Source organism: Coregonus clupeaformis, unplaced genomic scaffold (genome assembly GCF_020615455.1).
Source record: "Coregonus clupeaformis isolate EN_2021a unplaced genomic scaffold, ASM2061545v1 scaf0082, whole genome shotgun sequence".
Taxonomy (NCBI): Eukaryota; Metazoa; Chordata; class Actinopteri; order Salmoniformes; family Salmonidae; genus Coregonus; species Coregonus clupeaformis.
Genome location: NW_025533537.1, coordinates 781,538 through 808,577, shown reverse-complemented (window position 1 = coordinate 808,577; position 27,040 = coordinate 781,538). Strand labels below are relative to the sequence as shown.

Below are 27,040 nucleotides of genomic sequence, written 5' to 3'. Positions count from 1 at the left end.
TACAGCACCAGTCACGATGGTTACACAAGAGACACATAGAGAGCAAGTCATCTTTTTTAAAATTATTGAATCTCCTGATTTCCATGTTGTGTTGGGTCTTTCCTGGTTAGCACTACACAACCCCACCTTTTCATGGCCACAGAGGGTTCTCACAGGGTGGTCGCAAGAGTGTCAGGGGAGGTGTCTGGCTGTTTACGTTGGTGCAACCACGGTGGAAAGTCCAGACACTACCTCCACCATGCGCATTCCCCCTGAATACCTCGATTTGACGCACACGTTTTCCAAAACACAGGCGACCAAATTACCACCTCATCGGGCGGGGAATTGCGCGATAAACCTCTGGGTAGACGCTGTGGCTCCCAGGAGTCAACAATTATAGTTTCTGAGTTGGAAGTTGAGAGAGTTATATTTGGGTGTTTCAGTGAAACGTAAGTGAGGGAGGCCCCGCTCTCTCGCTTTCCCAGATGTTTAGTTCATTTCATTCCGATCTCCTTTGCATTATCGTAGCCATTTTCTGTAGCCTGTCAACTATGCCTCTGTCTATCCCTGTTCTTTCCTCTCCGCACAGGCTATACAAACGCCTCACACCGCGTGGCTGCTGCCTCTCTAACCTGGTGGTCCCAGCACGCACGACCCACGTGGAGTTCCAGGTCTCCGGCAGCCTCTGGAACTGCCGTTCTGCGGCCAACAAGGCAGAGTCATCTCAGCCTATGCTACCCTCCAGTCCCTCGACTTCTTGGCGCTGACGGAAACATGGATTACCACTGAAAACACTGCTACTCCTACTGCTCTCTCCTCGTCTGACCATGTGTTCTCGCATACCCCGAGAGCATCTGGTCAGCGGGGTGGTGGCACAGGAATCCTCATCTCTCCCAAGTGGACATTCTCTCTTTTTCCCCTGACCCATCTGTCTATCTCCTCATTTGAATTCCATGCTGTCACAGTCACTAGCCCATTCAAGCTTAACATCCTTGTCATTTATCGCCCTCCCGGTTCCCTTGGAGAGTTCATCAATGAGCTTGACGCCTTGATGAGTTCCTTTCCTGAGGATGGCTCACCCCTCACAGTTCTGGGTGACTTCAACCTCCCTACGTCAACCTTTGACTCATTTCTCTCTGCCTCCTTCTTTCCACTCCTCTCCTCTTTTGACCTCACCCTCTCACTGTCCCCCCCTACTCACAAGGCAGGCAATATGCTTGACCTCATCTTTACTAGATGCTGTTCTTCTACTAATCTCACTGCAACTCCCCTCCATGTCTCCGACCACTACTTTGTATCCTTTTCTCTCTCGCTCTCCTCCAAGACTACTCTCTCTCCCGCTACTCTCTCCTCTTCCATCCTATCATCTCTTCCCTCTGCTAAATCCTTCTCCCTCCAATCTCCTGATTCTGCCTCCTCAACTGACTCCCTGTGTCCCCTATCCTCCCGGCCGGCTCGGTCCTCCCCTCCTGCTCCGTGGCTTGACGACTCATTGCGAGCTCACAGAACAGGGCTCCGGGCAGCCGAGTGGAAATGGAGGAAAACTAGACTCCCTGCGGACCTGGCATCTTTTCACTCCCTCCTCTCTACATTTTCTTCATCTGTTTCTGCTGCTAAAGCCACTTTCTACCACTCTAAATTCCAAGCATCTGCCTCTAACCCTAGGAAGCTCTTTGCCACTGTCACGCCCTGACTCAGGGGACTCTTATATGTTGAGTCAGGGTGTGTGTATTCTTTGTTTGTATATTTTCTATGTTGTATATCTAGCATGTGTGGATCTATGTTGGCCGGTGTGGTTCCCAATCAGAGGCAGCTGTCGCGCGTTGTCTCTGATTGGGGACCATACTTAAGCAGCCTATCGGCACAGTCTAGTTGTGGGATCATGTTCCGGTTAAGGTATGTTGTGTGTGCTACCTTGGACTTCACGTTTCGTTTCCTTTGCTGTTTTGTTGTTTGTTTAACAGTTAAAATAAACATGTACGCATATCACGCTGCTCCTTGGTTTGACCCGTCATTAAACGAACGTGACAGAAGATCCCACCAAACGAGAACCAAGCAGCGTGTCCAGGCGGAGCGGATGGCCATGTCACAGGTGGCAAATTTGTGGTCATGGGAGGAGATATTCGCGGGGAAAGGACCATGGGCTAAGGTAGATGCCCAGGCAGGAGAGGAGCAACGGCAACACGGAGGAGGTTAGCGGAGCCTAGGGTTAGTACTCACGCGAGGAAGCGAGGAAGCGTATGACTGGGCCAGCTCCGTGTTATGCGGAGCTACGTACTGTGTCGCCAGTGCGCCGGCACAGTCCTGTACGTCCTGTGCTTGCACCACGCATGTGCCGTGCGAAGATGGGCATCCAGCCAGGACGGGGTGTGCCGGCTCAACACTCCTGGTCTCCAGTACGCCTCCCGACTAGAATCACCACTCTCGACGGGTCTGACCTAGAGTATGTGGACAACTACAAATACCTAGGTGTCTGGTTAGACTGTAAACTCAACTTCCAGACTCACATAAAGAATCTCCAATCCAAAGTTAAATCTAGAATCGGCTTCCTATTTCGCAACAAAGTCTCCTTCACTCATGCTGCCAAACATGCCCTCGTAAAACTGACTATCCTACCGATCCTTGAATTCGGCGATGTCATTTACAAAATAGCCTCCAACACTCTACTCAGCAAATTGGATGTAGTCTATCACAGTGCCATCCGTTTTGTCTCCAAAGCCCCATACACTACCCACCACTGTGACCTGTACGCTCTTGTTGGCTGGTCCTCACTACATGTTCGTCGTCAAACCCACTGGCTCCAGGCCATCTATAAATCACTGCTAGGCAAATCCCCGCCTTATCTTAGCTCATTGGTCACCATAGCAGCACCCACCCGTAGTCTGCGCTCCAGCAGGTATATCTCACTGGTCATTCCCAAAGCCAACACCTCCTTTGGCCGCCATTCCTTCCAGTTCTCTGCTGCCAATGACTGGAACGAATTGCAAAAATCTCTGAAGCTGGAGACTCTTATCTCCCTCAATAACTTTAAGCATCAGTTGTCAGAGCACCTTACCGATCATTGCACCTGTACACAGCCCATCTGAAATTAGCCCACCCAACTACCTCATCCCTATATTGTTATTTATTTTGCTCTTTTGCACCCCAGTATCTCTATTTGCACATAATCTCTTGCACATCTAGCATTCCAGTGTTAATACTATTGTAATTATTCTGCACTATAGCCTATTTATTGCCTTACCTCCATAACTTGCTACATTTGCACACACTGTATATATATTTTCTGTTGTATTTTTGACTTTATGTTTTTTTACCCCATATGTAACTCTGTGTTGTTGTTTTTATTGCACTGCTTTGCTTTATCTTGGCCAGGTCGCAGTTGTAAATGAGAACCTGTTCTCAACTGGTTTACCTGGTTAAATAAAGGTGAAATAAAATAAAAAAATAAAAAAATATCCTGCGCCAGTTCTACGAACGGTATTTGTAAGTCGCTCTGGATAAGAGCGTCTGCTAAATGACGTAAATGTAAAAATGTAAATGTAAATGAGTCATGTATATCCCCTGTCGCAGGTTGAAACGGAGGCGATGGAGACATACGTCTCCGAGTCCCTGCGCCAGGGGTTCATACGTCCCTCCACTTTGCCCGCCTCCTCAAGTTTATTTTTTGTGAAGAAGAAAGACGGAGGTCTGCACCCTTGCATTGATTACCGAGCACTGAACAAGGGGACTATTCGTTATAGTTATCCTCTACCCCTCATTACATCTGTGATTGAGTCAATGCATGGGGCTCGCTTCTTCACAAAATTAGATCTTCGGAGTGCATACAACCTGGTGCATGTCCGAGAGGGGGACGAGTGGAAGACAGCATTCAGCACAACCACGGGGCATTATGAATACCTGGTGATGCCTTACGGTTTGATGAATGCTGTCACGATCGTCAGGGAGAGACCAAGGCGCAGCGTGATGAACGAACATACTTTAATTAGTTAAAGTATAAACACAATACAAAACAAGAAACGACTCGTGAAGTCCACGGTATCAATGACCGAACACGGAACAAAAACCCACAAACACAAAGGGAAAACAGACAGTTTAAATATGGCTCCCAATCAGAGACAACCAGCCAACAGCTGACACTCGTTGCCTCTGATTGGGAGTCACTCAGGCAAACATAGAATACAACAAACTAGAATGAACACCACAGAATGAACACACCCTGGCTCAACATATAGAGTCCCAGAGCCAGGGTGTGACAGTACCCCCCCCTAAAGGCGCGGACTGCGACCGCGCCTCAACTAAAACAAAACAGGGGAGGGCTGGGCGGTCATACCTCCTCGCAGGCGGTTCTGGCTCCGGCCTTGACCACCACCCTCCAATCAACCCCCCATAGCGCCCCTGGTCCAGTCTGGCCCCGCTGGCTGGAGCTGAACTTGACTTAGCAGGAGCGGTTAGCTTCAGCTCCATAGTGGAGCAGTTGACCGGTACCTTCCCAGGCACCGGTGGCCCAGGCACGGGTTGTGCTGGACTGACCACGCGCACCCCTGGCTTGGTGCGTGGAGGAGGAACGGGCCTTACCAGGCTGACGACGCGCACCCCTGGCTTGGTGCGTGGAGGAGGAACGGGCCTTACCAGGCTGACGACTCGTTCCCCTGGCTTAGTGCGTGGAGGAGGGACGGGCCTTACCAGGCTGACGACTCGCACCCCTGGCTTGGTGCGAGTGGCAGGAACAGGCCGGGCCGGGCTGGCGACGCGCACCGTAGACTTGGTGCGAGTGGCAGGAACAGGCCGGGCCGGGCTGGCGACGCGCACCGTATACTTGGTGCGAGTGGCGGGAACAGGCCGGGCCGGGCTGGCGACGCGCACCGTAGACTTGGTGCTTGGAGCAGGGACAGGCCGGACTGGGCTGGCGACGCACACCGTAGGCTTGGTGCGTGGAGCAGGGACCGGCCGGACCGGGCTGGCGACGCACACCGTAGGCTTGGTGCGTGGAGCAGGGACTGGCCGGACTGGGCTGGCGACGCACACCGTAGGCTTGGTGCGTGGAGCAGGGACAGGCCGAACCGGGCTGTGGAGACGGATAGGAGCCCTGGAGTGAAGAGCGGCCACAACCCGTCCTGGCTGAATGCCTACCCTCACACACTCTGTGTGAGGCATCCGCACAGGACGTACAGGGCGGTGTATCCGTAACCTGGTGGCCTCCAGAATCCGCCCCTTTTTGCCTCCGTCAGCCCCGTCGTCCATGCCGTGTGCCCCCCCCTAAACATTTTCTGGGGTTGCCTCTCGACCGCCCCACGACGACCCTGATCACGCCGTTGCTCCTCTCTATGGCGCGCCTCCACCGTCTCTTCTCCCGGCGCTTCCTCCCATGTCCAGCCCAAGAGCTGCCCCTGGACACGCTGCTTGGTCGTTGCATGGTGGGTTTTTCTGTCACGATCGTCAGGGAGAGACCAAGGCGCAGCGTGATGAACGAACATACTTTAATTAGTTAAAGTGTAAACACAATACAAAACAAGAAACGACTCGTGAAGTCCACGGTATCAATGACCGAACACGGAACAAAAACCCACAAACACAAAGGGAAAACAGACAGTTTAAATATGGCTCCCAATCAGAGACAACCAGCCAACAGCTGACACTCGTTGCCTCTGATTGGGAGTCACTCAGGAAAACATAGAATACAACAAACTAGAATGAACACCACAGAATGAACACCACAGAATGAACACACCCTGGCTCAACATATAGAGTCCCAGAGCCAGGGTGTGACAAATGCTCCATCCGTCTTCCAGTCCTTTGTGAACGAGGTGTTTCGGGACATGCTTAGTCGCAGTGTAGTGGTCCACATCGATGACATTCTGGTGTATTCCGCTACGTGCGCTGAGCATCTGTCCCTGGTTCGCAAAGTGCTGGGCCGACTGTTGGAACATGACCTTTGTGCCAAGGCAGAAAAGTGTCTGTTTTTCCAACAGTCCGTCTCCTTCCTCGGATACCACATCACCACCTCAGGTGTGGAGATGGAGGGAGACTGCATTTTAGCCGTGCGTAATTGGCCGACTCCAACCACGGTAAAGGAGGTGCAGCGCTTTATTGGCTTTGCCAATTACTATTGGAGGTTTATCCGGGGCTTTGGCAAGGTCGCAGCTCCCATCACCACTCTGTTGAAGGGTGGGCCGTCCCAGCTCCACTGGTCTGCTCAGACTGACAGGGCCTTCAGTAACCTGAGGGTTCTGTTCACCTCAGCCCCGGTACTGGCCCATCCCAATCCATCACTACCGTTCGTAGTGGAGGTGGATGCGTCCGAGGTAGGGATAGGCGCTGTCCTATCTCAAAGCTCGGGCACACCACCCAAGCGCCGCCCCTGTGCCTTCTTTTCCAAGAAGCTCAGCCCGGAGGAGCAGAACTACGACGTTGGTGATCGGGAGCTGTTGGCTGTTGTTAGAGCCCTGACCATTTGGAGGCACTGGCTCGAGGTGGCGGTTACCTATAGGTTACTACTCTCTCCAGATTACCATATTAACCCCTCGTTCCATGTGTCTCTCCTCAGGCCGGTGGTGGCTGTTCCGCTCCAGGAGTCTGAGGTGCGTGGGTCCATCCACCCCCTCTGGACATTGAGGGGGCCCCGGCGTACTCCGTCCGTTCCATCCTGGATTTGAGGCGTCGGATGGGGGCCTTCAGTACCTCGTGGAGTGGGAGGTGTACGGTCCGGAGGAGCAGTGCTGGGTCCCGGTGAGGGATATCCTCAATCCCTCCCTGTTGCGGGATTTCCTCCGTCGCCATCCGGCTCGCCCTGCTCCGCGTCCTCCTTGCTGTCCCCAAGGCTGCTGGAGCTGCGCGTCAAGGGGGGCACTGTCATGACTTCCTCCGAAGTTGCCTCATCTCCTTGTCCGGGCAGGCTTCGGCGTTCGTCGTCACCGGCCTTCTAGCCACTGCCACTCCTCATCATTCCATTTGTTTTGTCTTGTTTATTACACACACCTGGTTCATATCCCCTCATCAGTACCTGTATAAGTGTTCCCTCTGCCCCCTTGTCTTTGTGTGTGATTGTTTATTGTAGAGGAGATTATAGCTCGATTGAGCGCGATTATATTGCACCTGTGTGCCTTATTTTCCCCAGTGCGGCATTTGTCTGTGTATTACGCGTTGCTGCGTACCTCTGTTTATTGATTAAACCATTTATTCCGTGATTTCCTCTCCTGCTTCTGACTCCGTCCAACATCACCCCCTACAGGGTGCCTGGAGAAGTTGGTATACTACGGCACAGTGAAAGAAAGGTGTGAAAAATCCTATGTTTTCCTATGTTTGTCTCAGATTTTCACTCTCAAAATCACACTTTTTAAATAGAAAAAATACAAACATTTGATGGTCTAAGTCCACAACAATGCTTAAACCACATCAATCTGATTGGGTGGGCCTGTCAGGGCCTGGCTCCCCAGTGGGTGGGCCTCTGCCTACCCAGGCCCATCCATGTCTACGCCCCTGATGCAAACATCACATGATGACCAAAGACAGAACAAAAAACTGATCAGAGACACTGGACAGAACACTAGACCAAAGACAGAACAAAACTGATCAGAGACACTGGACAGAACACTAGACCAAAGACAGAACAAAACTGATCAGAGACACTGGACAGAACACTAGACCAAAGACAGAACAAAACTGATCAGAGACACTGGACAGAACACTAGACCAAAGACAGAACAAAACTGATCAGAGACACTGGACAGAAAACAAATGACAGACACGTAGAGCTGAACAATTAAGGTAACTTTCCCAAGATTCTCAGGTTTTCCATAAATCCCAGTTAGAAGATTCACGAAATCAGGATAATAAGCAGGGAATCCGGAATCCTCCAACCAGTATTTATGGAAAACCTGGGAATTTTGGGAAAGTTACAGAAATGTTCCCACCCTACAGATGGATATAGACAGCATCCTGAACATGCCGTATTAGACACACATAAACCCAGACTAAAGACAATCCTAGACATTAAACATTAGACACATAAACCCAGACTAAAGCCTAGCAACAGCAGAAAGAGAACACCAATCCTGACTTTCCCAGAGTTTTATAACTCAGAGTTAAAAGTTATTCTTCCCCCCCTTCATTATCAGCAGGGAGGTGAACTTCATGAGGTGAAGTGATAGTAATTAGGTTATGCTTGACAGATCGTTGGAAAAAAGATGAGTCATTTAAAAAGTGTGGGGTCAACGCAGTAATGACTCAGGATTGGGTTAATATGGTAATTAGGAGTGGGGGACAAAGAAGCAATGTCTTTCCTCAGATAAGGAATGTGGGAAGACCAACCTTTACAAGTGAATAACTGTGAATAAAAGTTAATAAAACAAAGTAGATTTTCTTCTGACTGCAGTTGGGTTTTCTTATGCCTGGCAAGCCTTTTGCAATGAGAACATGACTTACCCCTCTGACACATTATGATCTTTTCTTTCCAAATGAAGAGGGGGGTTGGGGCTTCTTTCCTGTTTGAGTTCATTTAGGGAGAGCCTGACATATTTTAGCTTTCACTTCATGGACCTCTAATGTGTACTGTTAGAACATTTTCAGGATCCATCCAGCCATAGAATATGTACGAGTTCGGCCCCTGGGTAAAATACTTTCTAAGGATTCCTATCATTCCCAAACGTAGCAAACCCACCCCTGACATTCCCAAACCCACCCCTGACATTCCCAAACCCACCCCTGACATTCCCAAACACACCCCTGACATTCCCAAACCCACTCCTGACATTCCCAAACCCACCGCTGACAAATCAGTTAGTGGGAGCTTCTCTTCCAGCTGTACATGGCCAAGGGAGAAGGCTGCTGCTACCTTCTGTCTGTACCAAAGCCTGATTGGCCGCGAGGTTATGGTAGAGGTTGGCAGTACCCTGTACACCTGGCCTGTACACCTGTTCACCTTGGTCAAGGTGGCTCTACTCACCGGCTTGTCAGTGAAGGGAATTGACTCAGAGGGTACCATGTCGTAATATGGAGGCTGGAGAGGATGTTTCTGCATTTCACTGTCCTTGTCCAGGGTAAGCACCTATACAGGAAACACCACAGCTCAGAGGTCAGAGTGGAGTGATGTGAAAATGGAGACACCATAGAAATATTATCAGTAGAAAATACCTAGTCACTCAGACCACAGTGATGTGACTCATTCCTATTGGTATACAGAATATGATAACTTCCACAGGATGGATGGAGGGTTATGAATTACCACAGGATGGATGGAGGGTTATGAATTACCACAGGATGGGGGGGTTATGAGATATGAGGTCCTGGTGTATGTATTGTACAGTACTTGTTGAATGATCTCTGTTTATTGAGCTGCTCTTCTTGCCCAGGTCTCCCTCAATGGGACTTCCTGCATGTTTAAGTCCTTCAACCAGCTGCCGTATGTGTTTTCTATTAAGTATACAGTACTCTGTTGAGGATCACCTTGTGAGGAGAACAGTGTTGAGATCAGAACAGCACTGACTGATGGCAATGCTGGAAGATCTTAATTTGAGCCAGTTTGCTACAGCAGGAAAAAATTATCATGCAGCAACAGGAAATGTGAATTATAATGGACATTTTTGTAGGGGTTGATACATTTTTCACAAGGGTAAAATCAAGTCTGAAATGTGTAGATTGAAATTAAACTTCAGAAGCCTTTTTTAACCTCAAATACACTACAAGCGTTACATTTCTTGCAACAGGGTGATCAAATTAAGATCCTACATCTGTATGCAGATACTGTACGCTGGATAAAGGATCATCAACTATCTTGTCAGATAAGTTTTGCTTGTACAGCTGTTTTGTCCTGTGTGACCGTCAGTATTCACAAGTCATCACCGTTAAAACCGATCTACTACCAGAGAGAGTCAGATACTTGTTGCTTGTACAGCTTTGGGTTTTCCTGTTTGATTGTCAGTCATGTTTAAGCAGGTTGCGTCAAGCATAGACATGTTTATCTACAGATGTAACTAGTCTTACTGTGAACCATGCAGGCTATATAATAGTTGGTCATTTTCATTGCTTTAAGCGGTTCCCTTCTAGGTGCGACGCAAAAGCAACATAATCTTCTCCAGTATAATGAAAAAACAAAAGCACTTGAACTGAACAATGACAGTAAAGAGAACATGGACAATCACATTCTGGAATGTGGTGGTGTTGGTGATTGGTTTCTAAGCAACTGCACATTCTTTACCCACCTCAAAGTGGTAATGATTGTGTTTGTAAAAGTCCAAGATCCAAGATCTCCGAAGGCAGAAGTGGATTTAAAGGCAGTAACCTTCATCATAATGTTACGTTCCCCACCAAGAAAACCAAATAACGTCGCTCAAACAGAAGGGGGAACTAACAAAGAGTCACTGACCAACAACCGGAACTAAACAGGTGGGGTTTTAGGAGGGGTTCTGAAAGACACTCATGGGGGGTCCACTGGAGGTTGACTAGCAACAACAACTGGGCCCTAAAAGACGACCACCATGAGACCCAGTAAATCTGCCCAAGAGGCAAACAACATTTTTGAAAACGATACCAATCTTAAAGACAGGAAGCAAACCACAAAGGTGGAGCAAAATGAAATCAGATAAAGGATTGTTTGTCTAGAAATCAAAATAGGGAGAGACACCTAAAGGAGTTAACCCTCCACATCTACCAAGACAACTAAAGGTGTTAACCCTCCACATCTACCAAGACAACTAAAGGAGTTAACCCTCCACATCTATCAAGACAACTAAAGGTGTTAACCCTCCACATCTACCAAGACAACTAAAGGAGTTAACCCTCCACATCTATCAAGACAACTAAAGGTGTTAACCCTCCACATCTATCAAGACAACTAAAGGTGTTAACCCTCCACATCTATCAGGACAACTAAAGGTGTTAACCCTCCACATCTATCAGGACAACTAAAGGTGTTAACCCTCCACATCTATCAAGACAACTAAAGGAGTTAACCCTCCACATCTATCAAGACAACTAAAGGTGTTAACCCTCCACATCTACCAAGACAACTAAAGGAGTTAACCCTCCACATCTATCAAGACAACTAAAGGTGTCAACCCTCCACATCTACCAAGACAACTAAAGGAGTTAACCCTCCACATCTATCAAGACAACTAAAGGTGTTAACCCTCCACATCTACCAAGACAACTAAAGGAGTTAACCCTCCACATCTATCAAGACAACTAAAGGTGTTAACCCTCCACATCTATCAAGACAACTAAAGGTGTTAACCCTCCACATCTATCAGGACAACTAAAGGTGTTAACCCTCCACATCTATCAGGACAACTAAAGGTGTTAACCCTCCACATCTACCAAGACAACTAAAGGAGTTAACCCTCCACATCTATCAAGACAACTAAAGGTGTTAACCCTCCACATCTACCAAGACAACTAAAGGAGTTAACCCTCCACATCTATCAAGACAACTAAAGGTGTTAACCCTCCACATCTATCAAGACAACTAAAGGTGTTGACCCTCCACATCTACCAAGACAACTAAAGGTGTTAACCCTCCACATCTATCAAGACAACTAAAGGAGTTAACCCTCCACATCTATCAGGACAACTAAAGGAGTTAACCCTCCACATCTATCAGGACAACTAAAGGTGTTAACCCTCCACATCTATCAGGACAACTAAAGGAGTTAACCCTCCACATCTATCAAGACAACTAAAGGAGTTAACCCTCCACATCTATCAAGACAACTAAAGGTGTTAACCCTCCACATCTATCAGGACAACTAAAGGAGTTAACCCTCCACATCTACCAGGACAACTAAAGGTGTTAACCCTCCACATCTATTACATTTACATTTTAGTCATTTAGCAGACGCTCTTATCCAGAGCGACTTACAGTTAGTGAATACATATATTTTTTTTTTTCTTCATACTGGTCCCCCGTGGGATTCAAACCCACAACCCTGGCGTTGCAAACGCCATGCTCTATCAACTGAGCTACATCCCTGCCGGCCATTCCCTCCCCTACCCTGGACAACGCTAGGCCAATTGTGCCCATGAGTCTCCCGGTCGCGGCCGGCTGCGACAGAGCCTGGATTCGAACCAGGATCTCTAGTGGCACAGCTAGCACTGCGATGCAGTGCCTTAGACCACTGCGCCACTCAGGAGACTATCAAGACAACTAAAGGAGTTAACCCTCCACATCTATCAGGACAACTAAAGGAGTTAACCCTCCACATCTATCAGACAACTAAAGGTGTTAACCCTCCACATTTATCAATACAATTAAAGGTGTTAACCCTCCACATCTATCAGGACAACTAAAGATGTTAACCCTCCACATCTATCAAGACAACTAAAGGAGTTGACCCTCCACATCTATCAAGACAACCGAAGGAGTTAACCCTCCACATCTATCAAGACAACTAAAGGAGTTAACCCTCCACATCTATCAAGACAACTAAAGGTGTTAACCCTCCATCTATCAAGACAACTAAAGGAGTTAACCCTCCATCTATCAAGACAACTGGAGCACTGGGCCAGCCACTCTTAAATATCACCTGGGCCAGCACAGGTGAAACACCTTCCCACTAATGAGATGGCAACCAGCACAGGTGTAACACATACTGACTAACGAGGTGACACCACATCGGCGTGCCCTACGTTCTAACGAGCTATACATGCTAAAGTCCAACCTCAAAACATCAATGGAAAAACCAAAGCCTGTAACAATAACGTCATGCTACTGTCAACACAGTATCATGTTGTGAAAGATGTTTGTGTGTGTGTGTGTGTGTGTGTGTGTGTGTGTGTGTGTGTGTGTGTGCGTGTGTGTGTGTGTGTGTGTGTGCGTGCGTGCGTGCGTGCGTGTGTGTGTGTGCGCTCGCCGCTCAATACAGTACCTCAGTAAATGTCTCTGAAAACAATCGATATGGAGTCCTTTCATAGCTTCCTAACCCTCATGATTAAAGCCTAGATTCTACAGGCTAAATACATCTGCTTTGTATTGTGACTGGTGGAGCAAAAAAGGAAAAAAAAAAATGTCAAAAGTAACGTTGAGAGAGAAGATAACAGCATCCCATCATATTTTGTTCCTGCGCTGGAGAGAACAGAATTAGTTTGTTGACGTGTGAGGCTGGTGTTTAGCTTGGAGAAGAGTTATAGCTAATGGTTTGATGTGACTGAATTGAAATGTTTTAATATGGGATGGTCTTTTAGCAAAGGCGCTGTTTGAAAATAGATTTTCAACAATAGTTCCTTGGCTATGTCATATTTCAGAGAAATATCTATTCAGGGTAAAGAAGAGGGCTTAAGCTTTTCTGAAGATATCTTGAGACACGAGAAAAAGGGGAAAGAGGCTATGCCACTTCTTGGTATTATTGTGGCCAGGTTTATATATAATGGTCTAATGTTACACCAGGTTTATAATGGGATGATTCGGACCGCAGAGTGAAGGAAAAGCAGCCAAGTCCTATCCAAGTCTGCTGTCCCCACTTGCTTCAAGATGTCACCATTGTTCCTGTACCCAAGAAGTGAGCAGTATGGGGCAATAGTCATTTAGTTCAGCTACCTTTGCTTTCTTGGGTACAGGAACAATGGTGACATCTTGAAGCAAGTGGGGACAGCAGACTGGGATAGGGAGAGATTGAATATCCCCGTAAACACTCCAGCCAGCTGGTCTGCGCATGCTCTGAGGACGCGGCTAGGGATGCCGTCTGGGCTGGTAGCCTTGCGAGGGTTAACACGTCTAAATGTCTTACTCAAATAAAATAAAATAAAATAAAATTTTATTGGCCACATGCGCCGAATACAACAGGTGCAGATATTACAGTGAAATGCTTACTTACAGCCCTTAACCAACAATGCATTAATTTTTAATAAAAAAGTAAAATAAAACAACAACAAAAAAAGTGTTGAGAAAAAAAGAGCAGAAGTAAAATAAAATAACAGTAGGGAGGCTATATATACAGGGGGGTACCGTCTAGTTGAGGTAGTTGAGGTAATATGTACATGTGGGTAGAGTTAAAGTGACTATGCATAAATACTTAACAGAGTAGCAGCAGCGTAAAAAGGATGGGGTGGGGGGGCAGTGCAAATAGTCCGGGTAGCCATGATTAGCTGTTCAGGAGTCTTATGGCTTGGGGGTAGAAGCTGTTGAGAAGTCTTTTGGACCTAGACTTGGCACTCCAGTACCGCTTGCCGTGCAGTAGCAGAGAGAACAGTCTATGACTAGGGTGGCTGGAGTCTTTGACAATTTTGAGGGCCTTCCTCTGACACCGCCTGGTATAGAGGTCCTGGATGGCAGGAAGCTTGGCCCCAGTGATGTACTGGGCCGTATGCACTACCCTCTGTAGTGCCTTGCGGTCGGAGGCCAAGCAGTTGCCATACCAGGCGGTGATGCAACCAGTCAGGATGCTCTCGATGGTGCAGCTGTAGAATTTTTTGAGGATCTGAGGACCCATGCCGAATCTTTTCAGTCTCCTGAGGGGGAATAGGCTTTGTCGTGCCCTCTTCATGACTGTCTTGGTGTGTTTGGACCATGATAGTTCGTTGGTGATGTGGACACCAAGGAACTTGAAGCTCTCAACCTGTTCCACTACAGCCCCGTCGATGAGAATGGGGGCGTGCTCAGTCCTCTTTTTTTTCCTTTAGTCCACAATCATCTCCTTTGTCTTGGTCACGTTGAGGGAGAGGTTGTTATACTGGCACCACACGGCCAGGTCTCTGACCTCCTCCCTATAGGCTGTCTCATCGTTGTTGGTGATCAGGCCTACCACTGTTGTGTCGTTGGCAAACTTAATGATGGTGTTGGGGTCGTGCCTGGCCATGCAGTCATGGGTGAACAGGGAGTACAGGAGGGGACTGAGCACGCACCCCTGAGGGGCCCCCGTGTTGAGGATCAGTGTGGCAGATGTGTTGTTACCTACCCTTACCACCTGGGGGCGGCCCGTCAGGAAGTCCAGGATCCAGTTGCAGAGGGAGGTGTTTAGTCCCAGGATCCTTAGCTTAGTGATGAGCTTTGAGGGCACTATGGTGTTGAATGCTGAGCTGTAGTCAATGAATATCATTCTCACGTAGGTGTTCCTCTTGTCCAGGTGGGAAAGGGCAGTGTGGAGTGCAATAGAGATTGCATCATCTGTGGATCTGTTGGGGCGCAGTATGCAAATTGGAGTGGGTCTAGGGTTTCTGGGATAATGGTGTTGATGTGAGCCATGACCAGCCTTTCAAAGCACTTCATGGCTACAGACGTCAGTGCTACGGGTCGGTAGTCATTTAGGCAGGTTATCTTAGTGTCCTTGGGCACGGGGACTATGGTGATCTGCTTGAAACATGTTGGTATTACAGACTCAGTCAGGGACATGTTGAAAATGTCAGTGAAGACACTTGCCAGTTGGTCAGCACATGCTCCGAGTACACGTCCTGGTAATCCGTCTGGCCCTGCGGCCTTGTGAATGTTGACCTGCTTAAAAGTCTTACTCACATCGGCTACGGAGCGTGATCACATAGTAATCCGGAACAGCTGGTGCTCTCATGCATGCTTCAGTGTTGCTTGCCTCGAAGCGAGCATAGAAGTGGTTTAGCTCGTCTGGTAGGCTTGTGTCACTGGGAAGCTCGCGGCTGTGCTTCCCTTTGTAGTCTGTAATAGTTTTCAAGCCCTGCCACATCCGACGAACGTCAGAGCCGGTGTAGTACGATTCAATCTTAGTCCTGTATTGACTCTTTGCCTGTTTGATGGTTCGTCGGAGGGCATAGCGGGATTTCTTATAAGCGTCCGAGTTAGAGTCCCACTCCTTGAAAGCGGCAGCTCTACCCTTTAACTCAGTGCGGATGTTTCCTGTAATCCATGGCTTCTGGTTCGGGTATGTACGTACGTTCACTGTGGGGATGACATCATCGATGCACTTATTGAAGAAGCCAGTGACTGATGTGGTGTACTCTTCAATGCTATCTGAAGAATCCCGGAACATGTTCCAGTCTGTGCTAGCAAAAAAGTCCTGTAGCTTAGCATCTGCGTCATCTGACCACTTTTTTATTAACCGAGTCACTGGTGCTTCCTGCTTTAGTTTTTGCTTATAAGCAGGAATCAGGAGGATAGAGTTATGGTCAGATTTGCCAAATGGTGGGCGAGGGAGAGCTTTGTATGCGTCTCTGTGTGTGGAGTAAAGGTGGTCTAGAGTTTTTTTTCCCTCTGGTTGCACATTTAACATGCTGGTAGAAATTAGGTAGAACGGATTTAAGTTTCCCTGCATTAAAGTCCCCGGCCACTAGGAGCGCTGCCTCTGGATGAGCGTTTTCCTGTTGACTTATGGCCTTATACAGCTCATTCAGTGCAATCTTAATGCCAGCATTGGTTTGTGGTGGTAAATAGACAGCTATGAAAAATATAGATGAAAACTCTCTTGGTAAATAGTGTGGTCTACAGCTTATCATAAGGTACTCTACCTCAGGCGAGCAAAACCTCGAGACTTCCTTAGTATTTGATTTTGTGCACCAGCTGTTGTTTACAAATATAGACAGACCGCCACCCCTTGTCTTACCGGAGTCAGCCGTTCTATCCTGCCGATGTAGCGTATAGCCCGCTAGCTGTATGTTATCCATGTCGTCGTTCAGCCACGACTCGGTGAAACATAAGATATTACAGTTTTTAATGTCCCGTTGGTAGGATAACCGTAATCTTACGTCATCCAATTTATTTTCCAATGATTGAAGATTGGCTAATAGGATTGATGGGAGCGGCAGTTTACTCGCTCGCCGTCGGATCCTTACAAGGCACCCCGACCTACATCTACGATATCTCGATATCTCCGTCTCTTCCTCATGTGAATGACCGAGATTTGGGCCTTGTCGGGTGTCTGTAGGATATCCTTCGCGGCCGCCTCGTTGAAGAAAAATTATTTGTCCAATACGAGGTGAGTAATCGCTGTCCTGATATCCAGAAGCTCTTTTTGGTTATAAGAGACGATGGCAGAAACATTATGTACAAAATAAATTACAAATAACGCGGAAAAACACACATAATAGTACAATTGGTTAGAGGGCTGTAAAACGGCAGCCATCTTCTCCGGCGCCATTCTCACATCCGCCACGGAGAACGAGAGCCCACAGTCCTCAGGAGTGCGTTATCCTCAAAGCGAATGAAGAAAGTGTTTAGCTTGTCCAGGAGCAAGACGTCGGTTTTCCCTTTGTAATCCATGATTATCTGGAGTCCCTGCCACATACACTACCGTTCAAAAGTTTGGGGTCACTTAGAAATGTCCTTGTTTTCGAAAGAAAAGCAATTTGTTTGTCCATTAAAATAACATTAAATGTATCAGAAATACAGTGTAGACATTGTTAATGTTGTAAATGGCTATTGTAGCATTTTTTATGAAATATCTACATAGGTGTACAGAGGCCCATTATCAGCAACTCCGGGATGCTGACCTTCTAGGCTGAGTTGCAAAGAAAAGGCCATATCTCAGACTGTCCATCTTAATCTTTTATTTGTATTGGACAGTCTGAGATATGGCTTTTTCTTTGCAACTCTGCCTAGAAGGTCAGCATCCCGGAGTCGCCTCTTCACTGTTGACGTTGAGACTGGTGTTTTGCGGGTACTATTTAATGAAGCTGCCAGTTGAGGACCTGTGAGGCGTCTGTTTCTCAAACTAGACACCCTAATGTATTTGTCCTCTTGATCAGTTGTGCACCGGGCCCTCCCACTCCTCTTTCTATTCTGGTTAGAGCCAGTTTGCGCTGTTCTGTGAAGGGAGTAGTACACAGCATTGTACGAGATCTTCAGTTTCTTGGCAATTTCTCGCATGGAGTAGCCTTCATTTCTCAGAACAAGAATACACTGACGAGTTTCAGAAGAAAGTTATTTGTTTCTGGCCATTTTGAGCCTGTAATCGAACCCACAATTGCTGATGATCCAGATACTCAACTAGTCTCAAGAAGGCCAGTTTTATTGCTTCTTTAATCAGCACAACAGTTTTCAGCTGTGCTAAAATAATTGCTAAATGATTTTCTAATGATCAATTAGCCTTTTTAAATGATAAACTTGGATTAGCAAACACAGCGTGCCACTGGAACACAGGACTGGTGGTTGCTGATAATGGGGCTCTGTACGCCTATGTAGATATTCTGTAAAAATCAGCCGTTTCCAGCTAAAATAGCCATTTACAACATTAACAATGTCTACACTGTATTTCTGATCAATTTGATGTTATTTTAATGGACAAAAAAAAAGTGCTTTTCTTTTGAAAACAAGGACATTTCTAAGTGACCCCAAACTTTTGAACGGTAGTGCACGTCTCGTGTCTGAGCCGTTGAAGTGCGATTCCACTTTGTCCGGTACTGACATTTTACCTGTTTGGTTGCCTTACGGAGGGAATAACTGCACTGTTTGTATTCAACCATATTCCCAGTCACCTTGCCATGGTTAAATGCAGTGGTTCGCACTTTCAGTTTTGTGCGAATATCCACGATTTTTGGTTTGGGAAGATTTTAATAGTCACAGTGGCAACAACATCCCATTTCCTGATGAACTCAGTCACCATGTCAGTTTATACGTCTCAGAGGCAACCCAGAACTTATCCCAGTCCGTGTGATCAAAACAATCTTGAAGCATGGATTCCGATTGGTCAGACCAGCGTTGAATAGACCTTTGCACGGTTTCTTCCTGTTTGAGTTTCTGCAACAAGCGTTTTCCTCAAATTTGCTTTGTTAAAGTCCCAAGTCACAATAAATGCTGCTTCAGGATATGTGGTTTCCAGTTTGCACAAAGTCCAGTAGAGTTCCTTGAGGGCCGTCGTGGTATCAGCTTTGATACACGGCTGTGACTATAACCAAAGAGAATTATCTTTGGAGGTAATACGGTCGGCCTTTGATTGTGAGGTATTCTAGGTTGGGTGAACAAAAGGACTTGAGTTCCTGTACGTTATCACAATCACACCATGAGTAGTTAATCATGAAACATACACCATCAACCCAAATATCACTCCAAATATCTATTCTCCGGCGGCGGCATCTTGGAGCAGCCTCTGGAATAAGTTAAATTGCCTTGGGGGGTACGAACAAAGGATCCAATTCGGGAAAGTCGTATTTCTGGTCGGAATGCTGGTGAGTTACTGCCGCTCTGATACCTTAGCTAGTACAGGGAAGATAATAATTACCTCTGGCCCCCTCCCGTGCTACCGAATGGGTTCGGAACGTTTCTGTTGACTCTTTGCCCTGAACGAGTAAATGAAGAAACTTTGCAATGACAGGAATGTCTCTTTTTGTGACAACTTTGATTTGCTGTGGAGCAACCAGCACTTTTTAAAAGAGACAGGATTCACCCTAACCACAGGGGTTCCAGGATTCACCCTAACCACAGGGGTTCCAGGATTCACCCTAACCACAGGGGTTCCAGGATTCACCCTAACCACAGGGGTTCCAGGATTCACCCTAACCACAGGGGTTCCAGGATTCACCTTAACCACAGGGGTTCCAGGATTCACCCTAACCACAGGGGTTCCAGGATTCACCCTAACCACAGGGGTTCCAGGATTCACCCTAACCACAGGGGTTCCAGGATTCACCTTAACCGCAGGGGTTCCAGGATTATTTCCTGCAACATCGCAAACGGTTTTAGAGACTGACAGACAGGTTCTGCTATGGTAAAACCCCTTCTGAATAAATATAATCTAGATTGTTCAGCTCTTAGCAATTCTTAAGCAAAATTCTGGAAAAATTGAGTTCAAACAGCTAAATATTTTTTTAAGTGCAAACTGTATTTTTGAAAAATTCTTATCTGATTTTTCTGCCAACCACAGCACAGAGACAGCCTTAGAAAAAGTGGTACATTGTCTTACAGACAACACAAATGCCAAACAGCTCTCTGTCCTTGAACTCTTAGATTTAAGTACTGCATTCGACACTGTCGACCATGATGTCCTTCTGGACAGACTGGAGAGGTGGTTGGCCTCTGTTGACCATGATGTCCTTCTGGACAGACTGGAGAGGTGGTTGACCTCTGTTGACCATGATGTCCTTCTGGACAGACTGGAGAGGTGGGTTGGCCTCTGTTGACCATGATGTCCTTCTGGACAGACTGGAGAGGTGGTTGGCCTCTGTTGACCATGATGTCCTTCTGGACAGACTGGAGAGGTGGTTGGCCTCTGTTGACCATGATGTCCTTCTGGACAGACTGGAGAGGTGGTTGGCCTCTGTTGACCATGATGTCCTTCTGGACAGACTGGAGAGGTGGTTGGCCTCTGTTGACCATGATGTCCTTCTGGACAGACTGGAGAGGTGGGTTGGCCTCTGTTGACCATGATGTCCTTCTGGACAGACAGGAGAGGTGGGTTGGCCTCTGTTGACCATGATGTCCTTCTGGACAGACTGGAGAGGTGGGTTGGCCTCTGTTGACCATGATGTCCTTCTGGACAGACTGGAGAGGTGGTTGACCTCTCTGGTACAGTTCTAAATTGGTTTAGGACCTATTTAACCGGTCGAGAGTTTTTTGTCACCCTTGGTGAACATAACTCAGAGAAAAAACATGTGGCGTTCCACAAGGTTTGATTTTGGGTCCGGTACTGTTCAGTTTATAAATGTTACCCCTTGGCCGCGTTATCAGACAGCACAGCATTGATTTTCACTGCTATGCAGACGATACACAATTTTACATTTCTGTGTCACCAGAGGATTTTAGGTCCACTGATAAATTATTAGACTGTAGTGATTTAAATACTTGGATGGCTCACAACTTCCTCCAGCTAAATCAAGACAAGACCAAGGTACTTATTGTTGGAGCCAAAGCTCAGGGGGAGAATCTAGCGTCACATTTTAATTCAAGGCAATAAAGATAAAACACCAGGTAAAAAACCCAGATGATAATTTAGATCCTGAACTAAATTTAGAATCACACATTAGGAATGTGACCAAAATAGCTTTTTACCACCTGAGGAACATTGCCAAGGTGCGACCGTTTCTCTCTCAGGCTGATACAGAGAGATTCATCCATGCTTTTATTACAAGCAGGCTTGACTACTGTAATGCTCTTCTGTCTGGTCTACCCAAGAAAGCCATTGGTCAACTGCGAAACATCCAGAATGCTGCAGCAAGGGTACTGACCAAGACCAGACAGAGAACACACATTACACCGGTTTTAAGGTCTCTGCATTGGCTACCTGTGAGTTTTAGAATTAATTTTAAGATTCTCCTATTGTTTTTTAAATGTCAGACATGCTTTTAAGTTATGTACCCAGTAGGTCCCTCGGGTCCTCTGGCACTGGCCTTTTAACTATCCCAAAGCCTAGAGGCATGGACCAAGAGGCATGGAGAGGCAGCCTTTAGTTATTATGCCCCTAGCCTCTGGAATAGTCTGCCAGAGAACCTGATGGGGGATGAAACTGTGGACATATTTAAAAGTGATCTTAAAACACATATCTTTAGCTTTGCTTTTCCTCAGGGTGCTTTTTAGTTGTTCAGTGTGAGTCATTCTTTCGTTTTTTATCTTATGTTTGTTGTGTAGTAAATATTTAAATATTTCAGCTTTTATTTTCATTGTTTTTTATTTGTTTTTTCCTGTAAAGCACATTGCGTTGTATGTCTGAAATGTGCTGTATAAATAAAGCTTGATTTGATTATTTGATTTGACATTAACCTGTTTATCCAGGTGACAGAAAATGTTGTGTTGTTTGATGCAAGAAACCACAAAATAAAATTAATTATTATTCCCATACCATTATTACAGAGAATCAGACAAATTATGCTACCCTCTGCTTATTGGCTACTTAGCTTATTCAAGCCTGTCTCAAAATACAACACTGCCCCTTTAAGACAGAAAAAAATCTCTTTACCAGACTTGTTTTTTAAAGATGTCTAGAAATGTACACGTTTTGTGCTCTTGTAGGAAGCAACCACTCCCCATTGCTGACTATAAATTATAATAATAACTCACTAACTATCAAAGGATATGAACAAATGTGCACACGTGGCTACATGCAGCTCTCACTTTGATCTCAAAACAAGCGCATCTACTCACGACCGCTCATGCTGTAAACACAGTCCAGTTCAAAGTAAATGGCACAGATCCATTTATGGCAATGGTCTATTTGCATATAGGCCTACTGCAGCTCTGATTGGTTATGACGCACCGGTCTGTGTAGAGTAGGGCTGAGTCGTGCCTGTCAATGCAATAGAATCCTACTCTGATGCACTCTGCCTACAACAGAATCTCTTGAATAGTTTGTGTTGTTCGGTATGTTGCATTGAAAGTGGCTAATGTGTTGATTCGATCACTGAAGGGGAAAACTAGAAAGTTGAGTGAAGTTCAATCTCGTGCTTCTCTGTGTGGGCTGATTTTTATTCTGCGCACGTGAGCAGTTAAGTGGGAACATTGCACACAATACATTGCATTTATGACACAGACGTGTTTGTACCCACTGCTGATTAACAGAGAGTTAAAGAGAGAGAGACAGAGAGAGAGAGAGACAGAGAGAGAGAGAGAGAGAGAGAGAGAGAGAGAGAGAGAGAGAGAGAGAGAGAGAGAGAGAGAGAGAGAGAGAGAGAGAGAGAGAGAGAGAGAGAGAGAGAGAGAGAGAGAGAGAGAGAGAGAGAGAAAGAGAGAGAGAAAGAGAGAAAGAGAGAGAGAGATATATTCAGAGAGAGAGAGAGATAGAAAGAGAGAGAGAGAGAGATATTCAGAGAGAGAGAGAGAGAGAGAGAGATACAGAGAAAGAGAAAGAGGAAGAGAAAGAGAGAGAGAGATATTCAGAGAGAGAGAGAGAGAGAGAGAGAGAGAGATATTCAGAGAGAGAGAGAGAGAGACACAGAGAGAGAGAAAGAGACACAGAGAGAGAGAAAGAGAGACAGAGAGAGAGAGAGAGAGAGAGAGATATTCAGAGAGAGAGAGAGAGAGAGAAAGAGAGAGAGAGAGAGAGAGAGAGAGAGATATTCAGAGAGAGGGAGAGAGAGAGAGAGAGATACAGAGAAAGAGAAAGAGAGAGAGAGAGATATTCAGAGAGAGAGAGAGAGAGAGACACAGAGAGAGAGAAAGAGAGACAGAGAGAGAGAGAGAGAGATATTCAGAGAGAGAGAGAGAGATATCCAGAGAGAGAGAGAGACAGAGATAGAGACAGAGAGAGAGAGTGAGAGAGAGAAAGAAAGAGAGACAGAGAGAGAGAGAGAGAGAGAGAGAGAGAGAGAGAGAGAGAGAGAGAGAGAGAGAGAGAGAGAGAGAGAGAGAGAGAGACAGAGACAGAGAGAGAGAGAGAGAGAGAGAGAGAGAGAGAGAGAGAGAGAGAGAGAGAGAGAGAGAGAGAGAGAGAGAGAGAGAGAGAGAGAGAGAGAGAGAGAGAGAGAGAGAGAGAGAGAGAGAGAGAGAGAGAGAGAGAGAGAGAGAGAGAGAGAGAGAGGGAAAAGAGCCTGATGATGTGCTGGATCTGAAGTCAAATGTCTTCTGTTTGCTGATGATCTGGTGCTTCTGTCACCAACCAAGGAGGGCCTACAGCAGCACCTAGATCTTCTGCACAGATTCTGTCAGACCTGGGCCCTGACAGTAAATCTCAGTAAGACAAAAATAATGGTGTTCCAAAAAAGGTCCAGTTGCCAGGACCACAAATACAAATTCCATCTAGACACCGTTGTCCTAGAGCACACAAAAAACTATACATACCTCGGCCTAAACATCAGCGCCACAGGTAACTTCCACAAAGCTGTGAACGATCTGAGAGACAAGGCAAGAAGGGCTTTCTATGCCATCAAAAGGAACATACAATTTGACATACCAATTAGGATCTGGCTAAAAATACTTGAATCAGTTATAGAACCCATTGCCCTTTATGGTTCTGAGGTCTGGGGTCCGCTCACCAACCAAGAATTCACAAAATGGGACAAACACCAAATTGAGACTCTGCATGCAGAATTCTGCAAAAACATCCTCCGTGTACAACGTAAAACACCAAATAATGCATGCAGAGCAGAATTAGGCCAATACCCGCTAATTATCAAAATCCAGAAAAGAGCCGTTAAATTCTATAACCACTTAAAAGGAAGCGATTCCCAAACCTTCCATAACAAAGCCATCACCTACAGAGAGATGAACTTGGAGAAGAGTCCCCTAAGTAAGCTTGTCCTGGGGCTCTGTTCACAAACACAAACAGACCCCACACAGCCCCAGGACAACAACAACAACAACACAATTAGACCCAACCAAATCATGAGAAAACAAAAAGAGAATTACTTGACACATTGGAAAGAACAAACAAAAAAACAGAGCAAACTAGAATGCTATTTGGCCCTAAACAGAGAGTACACAGTGGCAGAATACCTGACCACTGTGACTGACCCAAACTTAAGGAAAGCTTTGACTATGTACAGACTCAGTGAGCATAGCCTTGCTATTGAGAAAGGCCGCCGTAGGCAGACCTGGCTCTCAAGAGAAGACAGGCTATGTGCACACTGCCCACAAAATGAGGTGGAAACTGAGCTGCACTTCTTAACCTCCTGCCAAATGTATGACCATATTAGAGACACATATTTCCCTCAGATTACAGCGATCCACAAAGAATTCGAAAACAAACCCAAATTTGATAAACTCCCTTATCTACTAGGTGAAAAACCACAGTGTGCCATCACAGCTGCAAGATTTGTGACCTGTTGCCACAAGAAAAGGGCAACCAGTGAAAAACAAACACCATTGTAAATACAACCCATATTTATGTTTATTTATTTTCCCATTTGTACTTTAACTATTTGCACATTGTTACAACACTGTATATATACATAATATGACATTTGAAATGTCTTTATTCTTTTAAAACTTCTGAGTGTAATGTTTACTGTTAATATTTATTGTTTATTTCACTTTTGTTTACTATCTACTTCACTTGCTTTGGCAATGTTAACACACGTTTCCCATGCCAATAAAGCCCTTAAATTGAATTGAAATTGAATTGAATTGAATTGAGAGAGAGAGAGAGAGAGACACAGAGAGAGAGAAAGAGAGACAGAGAGAGAGAGAGAGAGAGAGAGAGAGAGAGAGAGAGAGAGAGAGAGAGAGAGAGAGAGAGAGAGAGAGAGAGAGAGAGAGAGAGAGAGAGAGAGAGAGAGAGAGAGAGAGAGAGAGAGAGAGAGAGAGAGAGAGAGAGAGAGAGAGAGAGAGAGAGAGAGAGAGAGAGAGAGAGAGAGAGAGAGAGAGAGAGAGAGAGAGAGAGAGAGACACAGAGAGAGAGAAAGAGAGACAGAGAGAGAGAGAGAGAGAGAGAGAGAGAGAGAGAGAGAGAGAGAGAGAGAGAGAGAGAGACAGAGAGAGAGAGAGAGAGAGAGAGAGAGAGAGAGAGAGAGAGAGAGAGAGAGAGAGAGAGAGAGAGAGAGAGAGAGAGAGAGAGAGAGAGAGAGAGAGAGAGAGAGAGAGAGAGAGAGAGAGAGAGGGAAAAGAGCCTGATGATGTGCTGGGCTCTGATCTCTACCTATCTGCATTCCACCTCCTGAAATAAGGAGGTTGTGATTCATTTCAAGGTATCAGAAGTGTAACAGTATCTAAAGTACATCCCAAATGGCTCCCTACATAGTGCACTACTTTTGACCAGAGCCCACTACATAGAGAATAGGGTGCCATTTGGAAGTTGTCGTTATCAAAAGGGTTCCTAAGGGCTGAAACATGAAAATATCTTTGACAATTTTTGGTCGAGGTTACATTTCAATCCCACTCATTCTCAGCCTCTAACAACATCAACTTTGAACAGGCCATTTCTATTACAAGCCAAAACGATATTTCCCCTTTATGAGGCCTACATACAGTGGGTATCATAAGTATTGCGTTACAAAGTGGGGTTGAAATAGATTTAATAGATTTTTGTCATTGATCTACACAAAATACTCCATTATGTCATTGTGAAAAGAAAATTCCACACATTTTTACAAACTAAAATATAGTCGTTGCATAAGTATTCCCCCCCTTTGTTTAGGCAATCCTACATTAGTTCAGGAGTCAAATTTGCCTTAAAAAATCACATAATAAGTTACATGGACACACTCTGTGTGAAATATTGCACAATCCAGGTGTGCTAAGCTCTTAGAGACTTACCCAAGAAGACTTTAACATGTATTAACTCAGGAGGTGAATACTTATCTAATCAAGATACAGTATCATTGACAAAAAATACAATTAAATCCATTTCAATCCCACTTTGTAACACAATAAAATGTGAAGAAGTCTAAGGGGGGTTAATACTTATGATACCCACTGGAAGTGCCTAACAAAACAGACGTTGGGACTATAAGGTTCTCATGGGGCGGCGCACAATTGGCCCAGCGTCGTCCAGTGTAGGGGAGGAAATGGCCGGCAGGGATGTAGCTCAGTTGGTAGAGCATGGCGTTTTCAACGCCAGGGTTGTGGGTTCGATTCCCACGGGGGGGGTATGAAAATAAATATATATATAATGTATGCACTCACTAACTGTAAGTGGCTCTGGATAAGAGCGTCTGCTAAATGACTATAATGTAAATGTCTCTGTGCAAAGCATAGTACTGAGATTTCACAACTGTTTTGTAGTGAATTCTTCTTTCATAACCTCACCTTGAAGGCACAGCCCCCGGAAGTGCAGATTATCAAAATCCTAAAACATTTGTAAATCCGTTTTTTTACAGATCACAGATAGAACCTTTATGGCTCTGAAATGTCAATCTGGGTTCAGCCATAAGGATCCATCTGGCACAAAATGTTAAAAGTTATTTCAATTTCAATAGAAAAGTACAGACATTTAATGATTAATTAAATAGAATACCCTTCCTTCTTTCTAATTACAACATCAAACACACCACATGACCAACAGTATGTGGACACCTGCTAGTCAAACATCTCATTCCAACATCATGGGCATTAATATGGAGTTGGTACCCCCTTTGCTGCTATAACAGCCTCCACTCTCCTGGGAAGGTTTTCCACTAGATGTTGGAACATTGCTGCAGGGACTTGCTTCCATTCAGCCACAAGAGCATTACTGAGGTCAGGCACTGATGTTGGGCGATTAGGCCTGGCTCGCAGTTGGCGTTCCAATTCATCCCAAAGGTGTTCGATGGGGTTGAGGTCAGGGCTCTGTGCAGGCCAGTCAACTTCTTCCACACCGATCTCAACAAACCA

The 27,040-nt window shown here is 45.9% G+C and overlaps 1 protein-coding gene across 1 annotated transcript in view; it reads right to left on the bottom strand.

Moving 5' to 3' along the window:
• Nucleotides 1-27,040, bottom strand: part of nectin1b (nectin cell adhesion molecule 1b) — a 568,693-nt gene that overhangs the window by 58,291 nt on the left and 483,362 nt on the right. Inside the window, exon 8 of the mRNA XM_045213155.1 lies at nt 8,921-9,022. Coding sequence (XP_045069090.1) covers nt 8,921-9,022 — 102 coding nt within the window. The remainder of the gene's footprint in view (nt 1-8,920; nt 9,023-27,040) is intronic.